The 18,357-nt window shown below is 41.7% G+C and overlaps 1 protein-coding gene across 1 annotated transcript in view; it reads left to right on the top strand.

Moving 5' to 3' along the window:
• Positions 1 to 1,218: 1,218 nt before the first annotated feature.
• Positions 1,219 to 18,357, top strand: part of ABLIM1 (actin binding LIM protein 1) — a 294,439-nt gene continuing 277,300 nt past the window's right edge. The window contains exon 1 of the mRNA XM_027596962.2: positions 1,219 to 1,457. Coding sequence (XP_027452763.1) covers positions 1,445 to 1,457 — 13 coding nt within the window. The 5' untranslated portion in view covers positions 1,219 to 1,444. The remainder of the gene's footprint in view (positions 1,458 to 18,357) is intronic.

Below are 18,357 nucleotides of genomic sequence, written 5' to 3'. Positions count from 1 at the left end.
GTCAGGTTGGATAAATGAGTTAATTTTTGTAGTTGGTAGTTGAATTTGAGAATTTCTATTTTTATTACTTATCTTTTTTTTCATATTTCCTTCCCCACATGATCATTTGATTCGGCTTTCTTTGATGATGCTCAATTATCCACCAATTTATTATTTTTTCTAGAGCTATTATGTTCATGTGTTCTTTGAATACTTCTGGATTGTCAGACTTATTATACATATCAGGATGGACTTGGGAAGTGCCTACACAGAAAATAACTAGAATATGTGTCGTGAGTGTGTACAGAGGAGTAGCTAACAGAGAAGGGAGTGAGTGTGAATTGCTGAAACTTGGAATTCTTCTGCCAGTCTTACAGGTTAAATAAGGTACTGTGATTGTTCTCAAAGTTTAGAATCCCACCTCTTCAGTTTATAACTTCTGGATCTGGTGGTTTTTGTTATATTGCTTACTGCCATCAAGATCTACCATCAAGGTTTATCTTCTGGACACTAGAAGACTGTTTTTGTATTTTCTCATTTTTACCCTGGTATATTGAAAAAGCGGATTTGTTTGGAGTGCTCGCCCTGGTCTCCATTCCAGCCCAGCGCTGACACTTCAGAGTAGAAACAGTGAATCGAATGTGTCTACAGGCATTCGTGGAGTGTCTGTTCACCCAAGACTCCCAAGTGGGCTCAGCCCCGCTTTGCAGGGCTTTACCTCAAAGGTCGCGGAAGAAAAGTCCCACCCATCCCACCCAGACGACTTCGAAGGGGCTCGCTGATCGCTAATTTTGCTTTGACCGCCGAGTGTGAGCTGCCCAAGGCCTTCTTCCCACTAAGGGCCAAGCCCCCCGGGGCAGTCGTGGTCTTCCTCTCCCGCCTAGGGCACCACTTAGGGGAGGGAGCAGAACAGCTCTTTCTTGCTTTCTTTCTCTGGGACCAAAGCAGGAGGCTGGAAAGCCACTAACAAGAGCAACAATATTATTATTAATTATTTTAAATTAAGAATCCCAGTCGGGGAAGGGGAAGACGCAGACCCTTACTGCACGCCCCACCTCGCTTGGGGACAAAAGCCCCGCCTGGCGCCGCAGCCGAGCCGGCGGCGCGTCCCCAGCAGCCGCTGGACGGGGTGGGCCCGGCCGGGGCGGGGGAGGCGGGGGAGGCGGGGGAGGCCGGGAGGCGGGGGAGGCGGGAGAGGCGGGCCCCGCCCAGCGCGGGCCGCGGGCTGTCAGCGTTGCCGCGCCCGGCGGCGGATCCCCGCGGTCGCAGCGCCCCGCCTGCCCGCCGTGCTGCGCCCAGCGGGCGGCCAGGTGTCCTGCGGGCGGCGTCCCAGCGCTGCCAGCCGCCTCCCCACGGCGGGCGGCGGGCGCGTGTGCGCTGGTGTGCGTTTCGGGGATATTTTCCTCCCCACGCCCTGCCGGGTTTCTCCTCTGCCCTCCCTGCTTCGGCTCCTGCTGCCTGAACCATGTCCGCAAGGGGTGAGTGGGGACCAGGTGGGCACCGTCCGCCGACCCCGCGCCAGGCCCGGCGGGGCAGGGCGTGGACCAGGGCGGGCCGGGCAGGTGCGGAAGGGCGAGGGGCTGCGGGAGCCGCGCTGGCCCCAACCCGGCCTGAAACTTTGGCAGCGGATCCCTGGGCTCTGGGCGGCGGGGGGTGGGGGTGGGGGGCGCGTAGAAGAAAGCCCTCGCCCTTGACCTTGATCCCCGGATGTGGGCGAAGCCTGAGGGCCAAGGTCGGTGCCTGGCTCACCTGTGCGAGCCGCACGGCTGGGCTGGGAGGGCGTGGGGATGGGCTTCCCGTTGCTTGTCCTGCTGGGGAGCCGCCTGAAGGGCTGTCCAGGAGAGAGGAAGAGGTATTTTTTTCCTCCTTTTTGTTACCATTTTGCAGCTTGGTTATGGAAGGAATCCAGGGCTTGATGCAGTAAGATTTAAAGCTGCAGTGCTTATACCCCATTAAAAAAAGTAAATTCCCTCTACCTGTACTCCTCTTGGCATTAATCTTCATCCCCCACCCATTTTCTTTCTGGAGTAAAAATTACTGCAGGTAAAACTGGGTGAAAGTAAAAAAAAAAAATCCAAATTGCTTTTCAGGCAAGAGTGAAGGGAATGTATTTCTTGCCATCTGGAGCCAGTGGTGATGCTGGGGAGAGTGGGTTAGTCATAGCTCAGTGGCTGCTACTATGAGTGAAATATTAAAGAGATCAAGTCATTGTGCAGTTTGCTAGTAATTAAAATGAGTGACTTGATTGCTTTGCCATAAGCATTTAAGGAAAATATTGATTATCTTTAGAAAGGGTATTTGCAAAGCAATAAGTACCACCCCTTTTGATACCCTAAAACTTGTAAGAGGAGTTGCAGAGTTGTTTTTGTCTCTCTCTCTCTCTCTCTCTTTTTTTTTTTTTTTTTTTGACTCTGAAGGGTTAACCCTGCTTTTGGAGGGGGGCAGTTAAAGAATTTATTGGATAAATTTATCCATCTGTTGGATAATTTAGTGCTGCTTTTCAGGGTTCACTCTGGGGCATGTAATGAATAGACTAATTTCTAATGTTTAAATTCCTTTTTAAGGAGACTGGTCTTTGTTGATCTGGCAATATGGTTGGTTGGTTCCATACCTGGAAATGGGGTGGTAAAGGTTAGGTGGAATGACAAAATTTACATTTGTAAATACTGGGCTCCAGAGGTGACATGAGGCCCCAAGATACTACCTGCCTATTGTTACCTAATGAATTGTGATTAAAGAAAGAAAAAAGAGGGTGGAACAGATATGATTATAGGGGTCTGGGTGTATGTATGGGATCTTCCAAGTGACTCCAGCTGTACAATCTCTGAACTGTGTTTTAACACCGAGGCTTTTGGTCCTGAGCTCTGTCCTAAGTACAACAAGGAACATGGGAGGAATATCTCTCATAGGTTGTAAAGCTCTCTGTGGTCAGAGTCCACTTCTGATCCAGCTTTACATCACCCAAACCCCTTAGTACAGTACCTTGCACACCATAGGAGCCACATAACTACTTGGAACCTGGTATGTCCTAGGAAGCATCAAGTTGATTAAGAAACCAATTCCACCCCCCCACCCCCACATACACATACCTGGAAGTTTCGCCTTGTCTCTGGCCCCTTCTGTTATGGGGTCTCCGTGGTTTATCTGAGGATAGGAATGAGGATAGCCCCAGGGATTCAGAGGGCTAGAGCCCTGGGTTGGGCTTAGATATTTCTCAATATTTCTCAACTATTTCTTCTTGAACCTTGTTTCAAGAAGGATGATTTGGAGTCAGACATAGACATGTCACCCAGTTGTCTTGTTTTCTCTTCAACTCCGTTAATGATTTTGCATTTAACAGTTAAAAATCTGACTAATAATATTTTTGCAGGGGCAAAAACCCATGATAATTAATATCTTATATTAATTATATATATTATATTATAATAGTACTTATTATGTTAGGTACTTTACAGGTATTAAATCATTTAATTTTCACAATAACTGTCAAGTAGATACGTTATTACCTCCCCATTTCACAGATGAAGGAACTGAGGTATTGAGAGATTATGTAATTTGCCTGAGCTCAAATAGTTGGTAAGTGGCCCATCCTGATTTCCATCCAGGTCTGTTTGACTTCTGATCACATCACTTTGTTTTACTGCCTTTTCATTATTAGTCCTTTGAATATTATAGTAAACATCCCAATCAATTATTTACGAAGAAGAGAGAGAAAAATGCCCTATACTTGAGTTTAAAGGAGATGGCCTTTGTAAGGAAGTTGGAATTCCCAGTACATTCATGGGCATTTGGTAATGACAGAGTGAAGGAGAAAAGGCCACTTGATCCTTGCTGTTCTTAACTTGCTATTCCCATTCTGTTTCCTCCTACTTCAGTTTTGAGGACCAGAACACCAGAACGTATTACCAACAACTGAGGATTTTTCTAATGTTTTTATGAAGCACTTTTATTTTTATGAATTTATAAAAGCAACAACAACAAAAACAACCAACCAATCAGCCAAACAAACAAATAAAAAAACAATTCTAAGTGACTAGCAGAGTACCTAGTAGAGTAGCTGTTGAATTGAGCTGGTGTGGAAAAATGTTTGCCATTTATTTTTTACAAAAGATGTCAAAACTCTGAGCTTTGCTGTGGTTTTCTAATTCAGTATCTGCTCTCACCTATACTCCTGAAAGTAGAGATAAAGCTTCAGGGCCAGAAAGTTAATATGTCTATTTAAATACCTAATTTATAAGTGGGAAGGTCTTTAGACATTTGGAAAGATAAATTTCATTAATCTAAGAAATGATCTCTGCTTATTTCTAATATCTAGGCTTATAGGTTATGGTGGGGTAGAAATATTTTTTAAACATTGAAAACTATTGAATTTCATAAAAAAGTGATTTTATTAAAAATTTTAGAGAGAAAAGATCATTCTTTAATTCATCTGGCCTTTAAGATAGAAACAGGGTCCTAAAATTCAATTCACCATTCAAGCTAACAATAAAAAGTATTCTTTAATTTCGTGATAGGGCAAGTTAAGACATTCCCATCTTATGGTCTTTTAGAATATTTTCATCAAAGGCTTTTAATTTGGTGTTGTATTTTTACTACTAAAGGCCTAAATGGAGCCATCATATCTTGATTTTTGGGTTGCCAACTAGAGGAAATTATAACACTTAGAATAGAGTTTCCAAAACTGGAGAAAATTGTCTAGGTAATCTTTTTAAAATGTTGATTCCCAGGCCTCATTCCAGATCTAATGGCTCATAAACTCTGAAGGCAGAGCCCCCAAATCCATGTATGTGAAAAGCTCCCCAGGTAATTCTAAAAACCATTACAATACAGCAATAAGAATCATCTGGGATATTTGGCATACTGATATGAGGGCTCTGTTTCAGATCTCCTGAGTCAGAATATTCATGGACAGGCCTGGGAATCTGAATGTTTAATCGGCCCCCAATGGATTCTTATGTACAGGCAGATTTGGCAGCCACTGAATTAGAGCTTGTTTCTTCTAATTCAGGGTTCTGTATCATCCAGCAAGTTTTGAAAAAAAGCTGCTTATGAATTATAAAAGTAATGTATTACAATTCATTAGTAATATATTAATATGATAAAAATATTTTATATTAGCAAATTAATGGATATACTAAATATTTAAACTATAATGTAATATAAATTCAAACAAATATATAAAGTTAAGAATGAGGCATGGCAAGCAGTACATACTGTGCATACTTCCTGGAAGTTTCTATCTAGTTAGATTTGGTTAAATATAATAAATATTAAGTACCTAGTCTGTACAAGACACGTGGCAGTGTACACATAAGAGATCACATAAGAGATCATGAGCCCACTAGCTTTTCAGAAGCTTGAGTCTTGAGAAGAAAGGTGCAGGTGTGTGTGGGTAGAGTCCATTGCACTGTCAGAGAAAGACCTCAAAGTATGTATGCTCTAGAAATGTTAGATCATAATCTTTGCTTTCAGAACTTCCATAAAACTGGAAGAAATCTGAATGTTCATCCACTGGGGAATGAGTGACTAAGTTACAGTACATCCATATGATGGACTATTATGCAACTATTAGAAAGAATGACTTAGATCCATAATGTGTTTGGTCTGGAGGGATGGCCATGATACATTGTTAAGTGAAAAAGGGCAAGTTTTAGACTAAAGTGTATGTAACACATTATCCCAGTTTTGTAAACTGAGAAAAATCCGTATGTATGCATATGTGTGTTTTCTGTGGGCCAGAGAATACCATAGAGCAGTACACACCAAGGTTACCTCAAAGGCAAGGGTAGGGAGAGGAGACAGCTGGCTTTTCCTTTTTTTTTTAATATGTTTTTAATTTTTTATTGTTATGTTAATCACCATACATTACATACATTACGCCATTAGTTTTGGATGTAGTGTTCCATCCAACGATGCATTGTTTGTGCATAACACCCAGTGCTCCACGCAGAACGTGCCCTCTTTAATACCCATCACCAGGCTAACCCATCCCCCCACCCCCCTACCCTCTAGAACCCTCAGTTTGTTTTTCAGAGTCCATCATCTCTCATCGTTCGTCTCCCCCTCCAATTTCCCCCCTTCATTCTTCCCTTTCTGCTATCTTCTTCTTTTTTTTCTTAACATATATTGCATTGTTTGTTTCAGAGGTACAGATCTGTGATTCAACAGTCTTGCACAATTCACAGCACTCGCCATAGCACATACCCTCCCCAATGTCTGTCACCCAGCAACCCCATCCCTCCAAACCCCCCACCACTCCAGCAACCCTCAGTTTGTTTCCTGAGATTAAGAATTCCTCGTATCAATGAGGTCATATGATACATGTCTTTCTCTGATTGACTTATTTCACTCAGCATAACACCCTCCAGTTCCATCCACGTCGTTGCAAATGGCAAGATCTCATTCCTTTGGATGGCTGCATAATATTCCATTGTGTATATATACCACATCTTCTTTAGAGGAGACAGCTGGCTTTTCTTTGAATACATCATTGTGTTGTTTTCTAACAAGTAGACCTGGATTGAGAGAAAAATCCAATAAAGAAAAAATGTACAGTTCCTCCCCATTCATTCATTTTTTCAAGTCAGGAACATAGGTTTTTATTCATTCATTCAACATTTATCCAACACCCGTTATGTGCCAGCAACTGGTGAACAGGACCCAGTATATATCATCAAGGAGCTCACTGTTTTATGGAAGAGACAAATACATAAATACTTATAATAATAGGATATGCTGAGTGCAGAGAGAAAGAGAGATAATATGGGATATATAGAGTATTACGGTGATACAAAAGAGTGGCCCTAAATACAGCCCTAGGGGTAAGGACTGTGAGATCTTGAAGAAAACAGACGTGTGTTCTTGGAGAATGAGCTGGATTCTTAGATGAGCCAGATGACAAAGGATGGGATTGAGGGATGGGCTTTTTAGGGAGAGGGCATAGAAAAGAAACGGTACGATGTGTGACTGACCTGGAAAACATGTTGGTGCAGGATGGCATGCTTGCCAGGGAGAGGAGAGCCAAATCTCTGCTGAGTCAGGAGATGGAAGAGGGCACTTCGGGGAAAGGCCAAGGATGTAGGGAGTTTTGTTTACAAGGAACTATAGTTCCAGACAACACAGTGGAAGGTTGTCAGTGGTGGGAGGTGTGCAGTCAGAGGGAAGAAGCACAAGGCGGAAGGGGGTGAGAGGGGAGAGGAAATGAACAGGGTTGGGGGCTCTTCATTGTTTCCATGAGTCAGACTGCAGGAATGAGAGAGATAGTCGGATGCAACTGGCCTCAAGTATCCTCACTTTGGCATTAGGGGCTTTGGTTGCAGACGATGCTGAGTCCTGGGCAGTATCTGCTGAGGGCAGAGAGGCAGTGAGGGCTGCCTCAGCTTTCTAGAGTAGCAGTAAAGCCCTCTGCTGGACAGTGGTTCCTCCACGGTGTTGGGGTGCAGGGGGCCTATAAGAATCAGAGCTACACTCTTTTTGCTGACTTCTTCCGCTTCCGTGTTTATGGAGGGGCTCAACCAACTTGTCTCTGTTCATTGATAAAGGGGGGACTTCCGTCCTCTTTCTTCTTTCTCTTACTTCTTCCTGGAGTTGAATGGCTGCTATAACTACCAGTTGCATCACCTTTATCAGTTTCCCATGGTGATGCTATAAAGATTAATGCATGGAGGGTTTTTATTTGGTGTTATATAGGGGCCATTTTTCTGGCCTGTATTAGCTAAGTTTTTCCTCTCTGAGTTACAGAGCCTCAAGCGGTTTGTCAAACTGAAGACAAGATATTTTTGAAAGCCAAGTTTAGCCATTATTAGTTTTGATATGAAAAAAAATCAAGAGAGCAACACATTACACTTCTAGCACTTGTATTTAAAATAAATGGGTTGTAATTCAATAAAAAGATTTTTTTTTACATAAGAGAAATAGTTTTTGACATCAGTATCTCATAAGTGGGAGAATCATGTTTTAGAAAAGATTTTCAGAAGATTAAATTGTTCCCACATTGTATCTGTAAATATCATTACCCTTTATTTATTTATTTATTTATTTATTTATTTATTTATTTTTACTTTTGAGACCTCAGGTAGAAAATTTTGAGTTAATCATATTTTCTCAGGTTATGGCTCATTGTCATCATCAGTTCATCCGACTGATGAACTGATCTATCTATTTATTTTATTTTATTAAGATTTTATTTATTTACTTGACAGAGACAATGAGAGAGGGAACACAAACAGAGGGAGCGGGAGAGGGAGAAGCAGGCTTCCCGCGGAGCAGGGAGCCCGATGCGGGGCTCGAACCCAGGACCCTGGGATCATGACCTGAGCCGAAGGCAGACGCTTAATGACTGAGCCACCCAGTTGCCTCTCTCTTTATTTATTTAAAAGTTTATTTATTTTTTTAGTAATCTCTAAACTCAATGTGGGGCTTGAACTCACAATCCTGAGATCAAGAGTTGCATGCTCCTCTGACTGGACCAGTCAGGCGCCTCTCCCGTTCCTTTTTTTCCGTGTAGGCAACTATTCTAATACACGTGATATGCATGTTCTTGAATTTATAGCAAAACCAATTCTTAGGCCAGTTCTTAAATTGAAACTATAAATATCAAGTTATTTTATGGATGTTCTGTGTGTATTATGTCTGTTGTTTCTGAGGATTAGTCAAATTCTTAAATAACTGATTTAATGAACATGTACATATTTCTGATCTTATTTGGAAGCTTACATCACTTAATATGATAGCATGCCTTATTCTGTTAGGGACTAGTTATATCCAATGAAAAAAGGTCAGTCCTCATCTCAGAAGAACTAAACTGAATTAGGTGTGTGTGTGTGTGTGTGTGTGTGTGTGTGTGTGTGTGTGTGTGTGTGTAAAGTTATGTACACAGCTGACAAGAATAAGATGTGATAAAGATTATCATCTAGGAGTAATCACGCTGGTATGGGAGGGTCAACTAATTGTGGCTGCTGATAACCAGAACAGCTTCACTTCACAGAGGAGATAGAATCTGGGTCGGACCTTGGAGGATGAGTATGAATTTGGCAGGCAGAACACTAATGATGTGCATTCCTTCCAGAAGGAACAGCACAGGTGGAAACATGGAGGAATGAGAGTGCAGGGTGTGCGGGGAGGAAGAAGTCTGGGAAATATGAGGGGGCACGAGGTTTGTGGTGAGGGGAGGAAGAAGAACAGGGAGACAAGGGGATGATGTATGAAACTAGTAAGCCTTTACATCAAAGTCTTTTCCTAAATAGAGAACTACAAATACAGAGAAGGGAAGTGAGAGGTCTGTTCCTGGTAGCATTTAGGTAACAACTCATCCCTGATTGCGCAACTGCCCACAATACGCATTAGAAATGGTATTATATCACCAAATAATGCTGCAGGGAGTTACATTTTATCCTGACCACAGTGCTCATTGAGATAGAAATCTTGCCAAAAGCCCACTCTTGTGTTTCCTTTTATATGGCAGATTAGGCTATCATCCTTATCCTTAGCTTTATACTTGACACCAGAACATCCCAGTGCTAAGAATGCTGGCACAGGGGAAGGTTGAATACAGAATAGCCAAACAACATGTGTGTCTATAGCAAGGGGAAAGAGTGAGGCCATTCCCCTGGGAGAAGTGTGTGTTCTTAACTTGATCCTATTTTTATATGCACCTTACCAGCTCCCTCAGTTCGAGGGAAGAAAAAAACAGCACTAATTAATAGAGCCCATTAAAATGAAAGATGAAATTTTGTAAAGTTTATGGAATATTTCCTTTGAGATGGTAAATTAGTCTTTATCGTCTTTTATGGGAGAAATATTTCTTTTTCATGAGGCTATGATTTCAGGTTCTTCTCTAACTTTATCTATATTAGTATTCATTGATATAAGTAGTACTAATCACTTGATACAGTTTGACATTTTGTTGCTCCATTCACAAATGCTACTTAGTAAGACCTCAGATGTACTTCACCTGTGGCTGCCCATTATCTGCTTAAATCCCTGGTTTCCAATGTACTTGGATAGAGAAAGGAAAAGGAATGTGAGTGGTTAGCATTTCACCCTGGTTAAAGTAGCCGTCTCTAGGAATACCATCCTTCTGTCCGTCCGTCCATCCAACCATCCATCCATCCCATAAACATCTACTGAGCCTTCCTAGAGTTCATAACCATACATACATCATTGAAAATCCAGCTGTCTAGATTTGTTGTCTTCTGTAGCCCATCTTGTCTACCCATCTTGGAAACAGCATGGCAAGGTTCCACAGGTACCTATGGCTCTAGCCTATGGAAAGAACAAGCCCTCCGTTTCTTGCAGGCTCACCTGCGGCACTTCTATTCTTATCCCTTGTTTTCTCACATGCAGGTTAGGGGATGCTCTTTGCTGCCTTTGTGAATACCTCATGGTCTAGAGCACAAATATCATTCTGTCACAGACAACAGCCTGAGGCCAAAACCAACTCACATACAAACTGGAGAGGAAACTGTTTTAAGGGTTAAAAAAAAAAGAGAGAGAGAGAGGGACAGAGAATGATAGAGGAAGAGAGAGAGAGGGAGAATATATGAGAGCAATAGAGGGATTGATGTAGCTATAGTAAGATTATTAAAAATTGAAAATAGATTGGATTTGAGTAAAAAAAAGGAAGTATTTGCTAGTATAAATTAATTATTACATCTGTTCTTTATTGGGAAGAGAAGAGAAGCCAGTGGATTTGCATTTTATGTTAGTTATGAAAGGGAATTCCATTTAAGAAAATACATGCTTTCTTCTCTCCTCTTCCCCCAAGAACAGAAATGTCAACCATTTATCTGTAAATTTCTTGACCGCAAGCAGGAAGATTGTGATGGGTAGTAGTTAACTCTTTTGGTCTTTTGACCTTTCTTACTGATAATCAATCAGATAATATTTATTCAACCTTTCTCCCAAAGTAGCCAGATTTATTCCAATTGTCATCCATTTGTGGACTGATGATACTAATATATTAATTAATGAAGTAATTTAACAAATATTTAATGAACACTCTGGGATAAGGATTGTTATGACTTGGGGGTAGAAAAATATTAAAGGGGGTTAGAATTTGTGATTGAATGAGGCTGGGGCAGTTAGGGGCTGATCAACATTTATTGCTCACATTTAAATATATACTGTATTTTGCATGTACCATATAAGTAATCAGACAAATGGGATATTTCTGTGTAGGACAAATGCTAAACCTGATGGGATACCGGACAACAGTTAGACAGTAGGGCTATCCCAGGCAAATTGGGACTATCCTAACTGAGAGTTCCTAGCCAGAACATGCTTTGGTGAGGTTGTATTCTTTGTCTCAGAAGATACAATTTTGGTCAATTTCTGAATATCTATTTGTAGTGTTAGCTACATTGTATATTATCAGCATCAAAATGTAAATTAAATCCTGGGCTGGCTATTTCTTCCCCGTCAATCTAGCACTTTTCTGGGCTGTTCCCTTTCATGGGAACTTGGTATGTTCAGATATAATTACTACTAGAGACAAACAATAACATTTAGTACAAAGTCAAACCCAAATGAATTCTTGGTGTATTTGTGTTTTCTTTGGGGGGGGGTGGTGGTAATTCACATTCTAAAATAGAATTTACCTTCTCTTGGGGTAAATTATCTAGTGCAGAGCTACTGTGGAATTAAAATGTTTAGTGTCTTTGGTCCCTCTATAGTCATTTTATTTATTTTAATTTTTTTATTTTTTAGAGGGGGAAGGGGCAGGGGAGAGGGAGAGAGAATCTTGGAGCCCAACGTGGGCCTTGGTCTTACAACACTGAGACCATGACCTGAGCTGAAATCAAGAGTCAGACACTTGACCTACTGAGCCACCCAGGTGCCCCCACCCATAGTCATTTTAAATGAATGGTTCTTTTCTTCCAGGTAATGCAGTTTCAAAGCAGCTTTAAAATGTTCGATTTACCTGTGGTTATCCTTGGACTCACTCCCTACTTGATGACTCTCTCCAATGTATTGGAGATGTATTTCCCTAGTACATTGCATTATTTTATTGGGAAAATTATGTAATGTGCATTTACTACTCTAACGAATTTGTTCATATTTTGTTTTATGATAACTGGATGGGCAAGTCCTTATTTAGATGTACGTATAAAATCCTTTGTCTTACTGAGCTCTCCATTAGAATAAAAGAGAAAGCAGGAGTTGTGGGTCAAGCACTCAAAAATTACTTGCTGATTGATTAGAGATCATATGACTTTAGTCCTTTGTTAGATAATTGTTTTTTCAGGCTTATAAGAGGAAGCACTCTACATACAAAATGATTACTGTTCACATTTTAATAAATTAAAGTTCTTCATACAGTGTGTTCTTTCTCTAGCTCTATGGTATCATTACATATGAAAATCATACTTTGATGGTATATATGAAACTGTTAGTCAATTCATAGTTTTTCTTAAAGAAAATACCCTGTCATATGTTTTGCTTAAGACTGTGTCCAAGGTCTTTACTCATGCTTTTCTTCTCCAACTTATTGAGAATTCATTTACAAAACACATCCACCACAGGGTAGCCACCAGAGAACTGAAGGGTAACAATGCAGGGAAATGAGGATAATGAAGTAAACAGCTATTTCTGGCTTTCAGCTCCAAATAGGAATGAACAGAAGGAGAGGAGTCCCAGAGTCTGGGGGAAGGAGTGGGGGGAAGCCATAATTTTTAAATGTTACAAAAAATGTAGAAAAGAGGTTTAGGTTGGCAATCTCTAATGGATTCCAGGGAGACTTTTGTTGTTGTTGTTCTGTGTAAAACAAGGGAATCTTTATTTTGATTCATTTAAGCAATTGGGTTAAGTAATGAGCATGAGCATCCGTGATGGTTTAGTTTTCTCACCAGCTCCTTAGTTACTGTTTATTTTAGGAGAATCTATTCTGTGGCTAGACTTTATAGAAATTGTAGAAATGTTGTTATAAATCATGTATTCGTGTGTCCAGTCATTCAATAAGTATCAGTTGAACACCTGCTAAGTGCTCAGGTTGTTTTAGGTATTGGGGTAAGACAGCCACTCACCAAATAAACATATAATGTGACAGGTGGTGATAAAGGGCTATAAAGAAAAACAAAGAACAAGTAGAAGAGAGAATGCTAGGGAAATGAGAGCAGGGAAGGTGCTATTTTTTATATGGGATGATAGTGGGTGGCCTTTGATGAAGTGACATTTGAGCAGAGACCCAAAGGAAATGAGGGTCATGCAAATTCTGGCAGAGGGTTTTCTAGACAGTGAGACAAATAATGCGGAGGCTTGAGGTCTATCTTGAGGACCAGCAGGGAGGCCAGTATGGCTAGGTCAGAGAGGACAGACGAGAAGGAGGAAGATGAAGTTGCAGAGATGGTCGGGCGGGGGGGGGGTGGATTGTCATCCTTGCAGGTTACTGTGAGGACCTGAGTTTTCCTCTAAGTGAGACTGACTGAGATAGGAGAGGCTTGGGTAGTTCTCAGCAGAGTTGTGCCTTGATTTGATGGAATTTTAAAAGGATTGCTTGGTCAACAATGTGGAGAATAGGTGGTAGTGAGCAGGAAGACCCGTGAGGAGGCTACTGACCATTATTGACCATTTTTGTAATGGTCAGAGCAAGAGAAGATGGTGACTTAGACCAGATGGTAGGAGAGCAGCTGGTGAGAAGTCACTGGGTTCTGCAACTATTTCTAAGGAAGTGCTTATAGGACTTGCTGGTGGGTTGGAAGCATGGAGTGAAAGGGAGGGAATTGAGGATGCTTCCTTTTTTCTGTCCCTTTCTTCTCTTTTCTCCCTACCCTTCTCCATCCCTCCTCCCCTCCCCCTCCTCCCCTTCCTTCCTTCTCCTCCTCCTCCTCCTCCTTCTTCTTCTTCTTCTTCATCTTAGCACTTGTGAGTATGGCATGTAATTAACTGGGATGGGGAAGACTGTAGAAGCAGCAGGTTTGAGGAGCAGGAAACCAAGCACTTTGGACAAAACATTCTATTATGAAGACATTTATTGTGCCCATTTTACAGACAGAGGAAATGAGGCAGAAAAGAAGTAACTTGCCTGACACCATCTAGCTAATAAGTGGTTGATCCAAGATTTAAATTCAGGTCTTGTTAAAGCCACAGTATGCTCTACCCACCATAACACTGCCTCTTTCTATTAGGCTGAAATATATGCCAAGAAGATAATGTATCTAGTATTTATTTCTTAATTATTTATGAGTTCTCATGAGATAATTTTCTGCATTTTTAAACATGGCTTGTGTTTAAGGAAAAAAACCTGTTATCACATTGTTGCAAATTTTACTGTATATCGACATTATCGTTAGCACTGCAAAAATGCTACTGAAACATGAAGAAGCATATGGCATTCATTCATTCATTCATTCACGCATTCACTTTGATGTAATCACTGAGTGCTTGCTATGAGCCAGGCTTAGGGGGGTGGGGGGAGTGGGGGGTCCTAGCTCCTCTACTTACAGAGCTCTCCGACTAGGGAAGGTGAGCGAGCTATGTACAGAAGCTTCAAGGGGCCAATGGTGTGATGGTGGTACATTAAGATGTTGAAGGAGCACAGAGGAAGGACATTGGTCCATCCTGGTGGATATTGGGCCAAAGAAAACTTTACAAGCAAGTGATATTGGAATAGGGCCTTGAAAAATGAGTGGAGTTTGCAAAATGGAGAAGTGGTAGAGAAGTATTCCAAAACAGGAAACAGCATGTTATTAGCATTTTAAAAAATGGTAATTAAGCGTAGTAAGCATCAAGAAGAAGACATTTGAAGTGAAGTGTAACATACAGGAATGCTATGAGGAAAATTTAAAAACTACCTTCAGGAACATGAAATGTTTAAGCCATTAGAGAGAGCTACCGTGCTCTTGGATAACAAAACACCATCTTGTAAAAATGTTCATTTCCCCTAAATCTCTCTATAAAAGAAGGGAAATCCCGATTAAAATACCAGCAGACTCTTTTTAAGAGATATGGCAAAATGGTACTCTTCTTCATTTTGCACAGTGAAATATATGAACTTCTGAAACAGAAGTATAATTAAGAGAGATTAGCCTAACTGAATATTAAAATGACATGACACTACAATAATTAAACCAATTTAGTTTGGAGAAAATGGAGTCACGGAAAAAGATCAGTGAACACATCTATATGGAATTTACTTATAGTAAAGTGGCATTTTAAGATCTGTGTGAGAAGAGAGATTATTCCCTAAATAATGTGGGTACAACTGGCTGTTAAGAAAAAGTCATTATGGACCCCTTTCTTATTCCATATGCACATAAATTCCTAACGTATTAAGTAATTAAGTCTAAAATAAATGAAGCAATAGATGCCCTGAAGGAAGACACAGGTGGTTTATGACTCAAGAATGTTAGAAGGCTCCTGACCATTTATCAGGATACAAAGGCTTAAAGTCATAAAAGGAAAGGTAGATACATTTAGCTACATAAAAATAAAAGACTTCTGTGTGGTTAAAAATACCACATTCTTCATTCTGGCTTGCGGTGCTCACAAGACACCAGCAGAGCTGACCTGAACCTGGCCTCCTGCACCAGAAAAGTCCAGCCAGCGGGTAACAGGGAAAGAGGCAGAGACAGGCGTGGGATCCCACCAAGGGCCTTTTTGAAAGCTTGGCAAGTGCTTTGACAGTGTTATTAGTGTGAGGGATCACCTGAGGGCCTCACTGAAGTTTTACTCTGCACAAAGCAGGCTGGACAAGTCCTGAGGATGGCATTCACTTATTCATTCCATAAACACGTAGGGAGAGTTTGCAGCACCAAGGGGTATAGAGCAAGACGGTAAGGCACAGTCCCTGCCTCAAGAGGCCACGTTGGATCAGGGATTGATATCCCTTTGTGATTGGCAAGTCATGGTCATGTCCTGCCTTCCGGAACATTCGCACTCCTTAGGCTAGTCTGGTCTGAGGCCTGAACCCTTTTCCAGACAGTTATAGGAAGGACACTAAGTGGTTGTCCATGTTAAGGTTCATATCAGGCTTCCTGTGACCCCAGCACACCTTCATCACAGAAAGAGAGGTAGCAAGGTGGAGTGTTCTACTCCTGGAAAAGGTGACAAAGGAGCAGGGGGAGCTGGCCAGAAGTGGCAGGCTAACGAAATCATTTAGCTCAGCCTTTTCTCCTGCCACAGCAGAGCCGTGTAAAGGCGTAAAGGATATTTATTCGCTGGTGTTCAGAACATTTGCTCTAAGTGAGCATCCTACTTGTGTCTCTTGAAGATGAGTCTGCCCTGGTTCCCTGAATCCCTTTGATTAAATCAGGGCCTTGCTTTGGAGGCATCCTTTTGCCCTGATTTCTCTGCTAATAATTTGAACCTGGTGGTATAACTCTGCTTATCCTCCAGCAGCTATGCTTCCCCCCCAACACCAGACTCTTTCACTTTGGCGTCTGTTAACTGAGCAAAATTGTCTGTAAATTCTGAGGAGCCAGGGACCACGTGTTACACACCTTTTCCCAGATCCTAGCTCACCTGAGAACCTGAAGCTGAGTACACATTTACTAAGTAGTTATGGAGAGCATTGGGAGAAACGGGTTGCCATGCACTCAGTCCACAGCAGACACATGACGGGGGTGGTTGGAGAAGGTTTTGTCCCAGAAATTTCTCAGTACTTCGAGCTGAACTCCTGTAAGTTGGACATGATTTGGAAGTTCATTTCTTCACATGCCTCTGCTCTTAAACCTGACCGAGACACAGCTATGTTTTTCCCACTTGGGTAAGGAGGGTTTGACATGCAGCTTCTAACCTGCTCCGTCGTGTTCTTCGGTGGGCTGCGTCCTAGGAGTGAGGCTAGGCACGTCGATGTGGTTGCTCTGGCAGACAGTCATGCTCCTGGCCCTGCATTCTGTCTCACTACGTTACATGTACGCCAGGCATCCTGAACCTCTCCCCTTGCCCCTGCTCATACCCACCCTCCTCATTCCCGCCCATCAGCAGGTGCCAGGATGGGGCAGGGATGCTGGGGTACGCATTCGTTATGTTGTGGTGCCCGCTGCATTTCAGCTGTCCTAGCCTCCCCACAGTGTCCCTCAGCTATTTCTAAGAGTATCCTAAGGCGTTGTCTCCCGTGGGTCTAGGAGAAGGCTATGTTCAAACATCCAGCTTGGCTAAAACCCTGCTACCTTGGTGTACGCAACTTTCTTGGGAACTGCTGTTTTGAGAGGGCCTCTGGTCACTTCTCCCACTCCCGCCCATCTGGCCACTAGTCTTCCTGAACTGGTTTGAGCTAAGCATGGCCAGAGGCTCTTCACCACGGCATAACCAAGACCAAGGTGTAACTTAGAAAACTAACTAAAACCTTTTTTTAAATTTTATTTAAAAATAATTAATATATAGTATATTATTAGTTTCAGAGGTAGAGTTTAGTGATTCGTCAGTCTTATATAACACCCAGTGCTCATTCCATCCCGTGCCCTCCTTGTGCCCATCACCCAGTTACCCCATCCCCCCAGCCACCTCCCCTCCAGCCACCCTCAGTTTGTTTCCTATGATTAAGAGTCTCTTATGGTTTATCTCCCTCTCTGATTTCGTCTTATTTTATTTTTCCTCCCTTCCCCTCTGTTCATCTGTTTTGTTTCTTAAATTCCACATATGAGTGAAATCATATGATATTTGTCTTTCTCTGACTGACTTAGCTCAGCATAATACCCTCTAGTTCCATTCACGTCGTTGCAAACAGTAAGATTTCATTTTTTGATGGCTGAGTAATATTCTGTTTTACATATATACCATATCTTTATTCATCTGTCCAGAAAACTAACTAAAAGCATTTTTAGGGGCACCTGGGTGGCTCCGTCGTTAAGTGTCTGCCTTCGGCTCAGGTCATGATCCCAGGGTCCTGGGATCGAGCCCCGCATCGAGCCCCGCATCAGGCTCCCTGCTCAGCGGGAAGTCTGCTTTTCCCTCTCCCACTCCCCCTGCTTGTGTTCCCTCTCTCGCTGTGTCTGTCTCTGTCAAATAAATAAATAAAATCTTTAAAAAAATTAAAAAATAAAAGTGTTTTTAATCCTAAAAGCTCTAATCTTAACCATCCAGAGAAAGTCTTTTTGACATAAAAAAGGAATATACACATATACTTAAGTTCAAACAAAACTATTCATAACAAAATGAGAAGTGATATGTCCCCACCCCCTAAAGGATCCACTATTATGTTCTCTTGAGATTCTCTTCTAGACAGAAGTTATGTATTTACTAGGACACTAAAATCAACCCATCTATTACCTATAAAACTATGATCTAGCTGCCTGCTTCCTTAAAAAAAAAACCACTTTGCCTTTTTACATAACATATCTTGAGATCTTTCCATATTAGTACATACAGATATAGCTCATTTTTATGGCTGCATAGTGTTCAAGCACATGGTTGTACCTATACCTGATTTAATAGTCCTTT

Source organism: Zalophus californianus, chromosome 15 (assembly GCF_009762305.2).
Source record: "Zalophus californianus isolate mZalCal1 chromosome 15, mZalCal1.pri.v2, whole genome shotgun sequence".
NCBI classification, from domain to species: domain Eukaryota; kingdom Metazoa; phylum Chordata; class Mammalia; order Carnivora; family Otariidae; genus Zalophus; species Zalophus californianus.
Note: the sequence above shows the minus strand (reverse complement) of the source record. Positions and strands in the feature narration are given on the sequence as shown.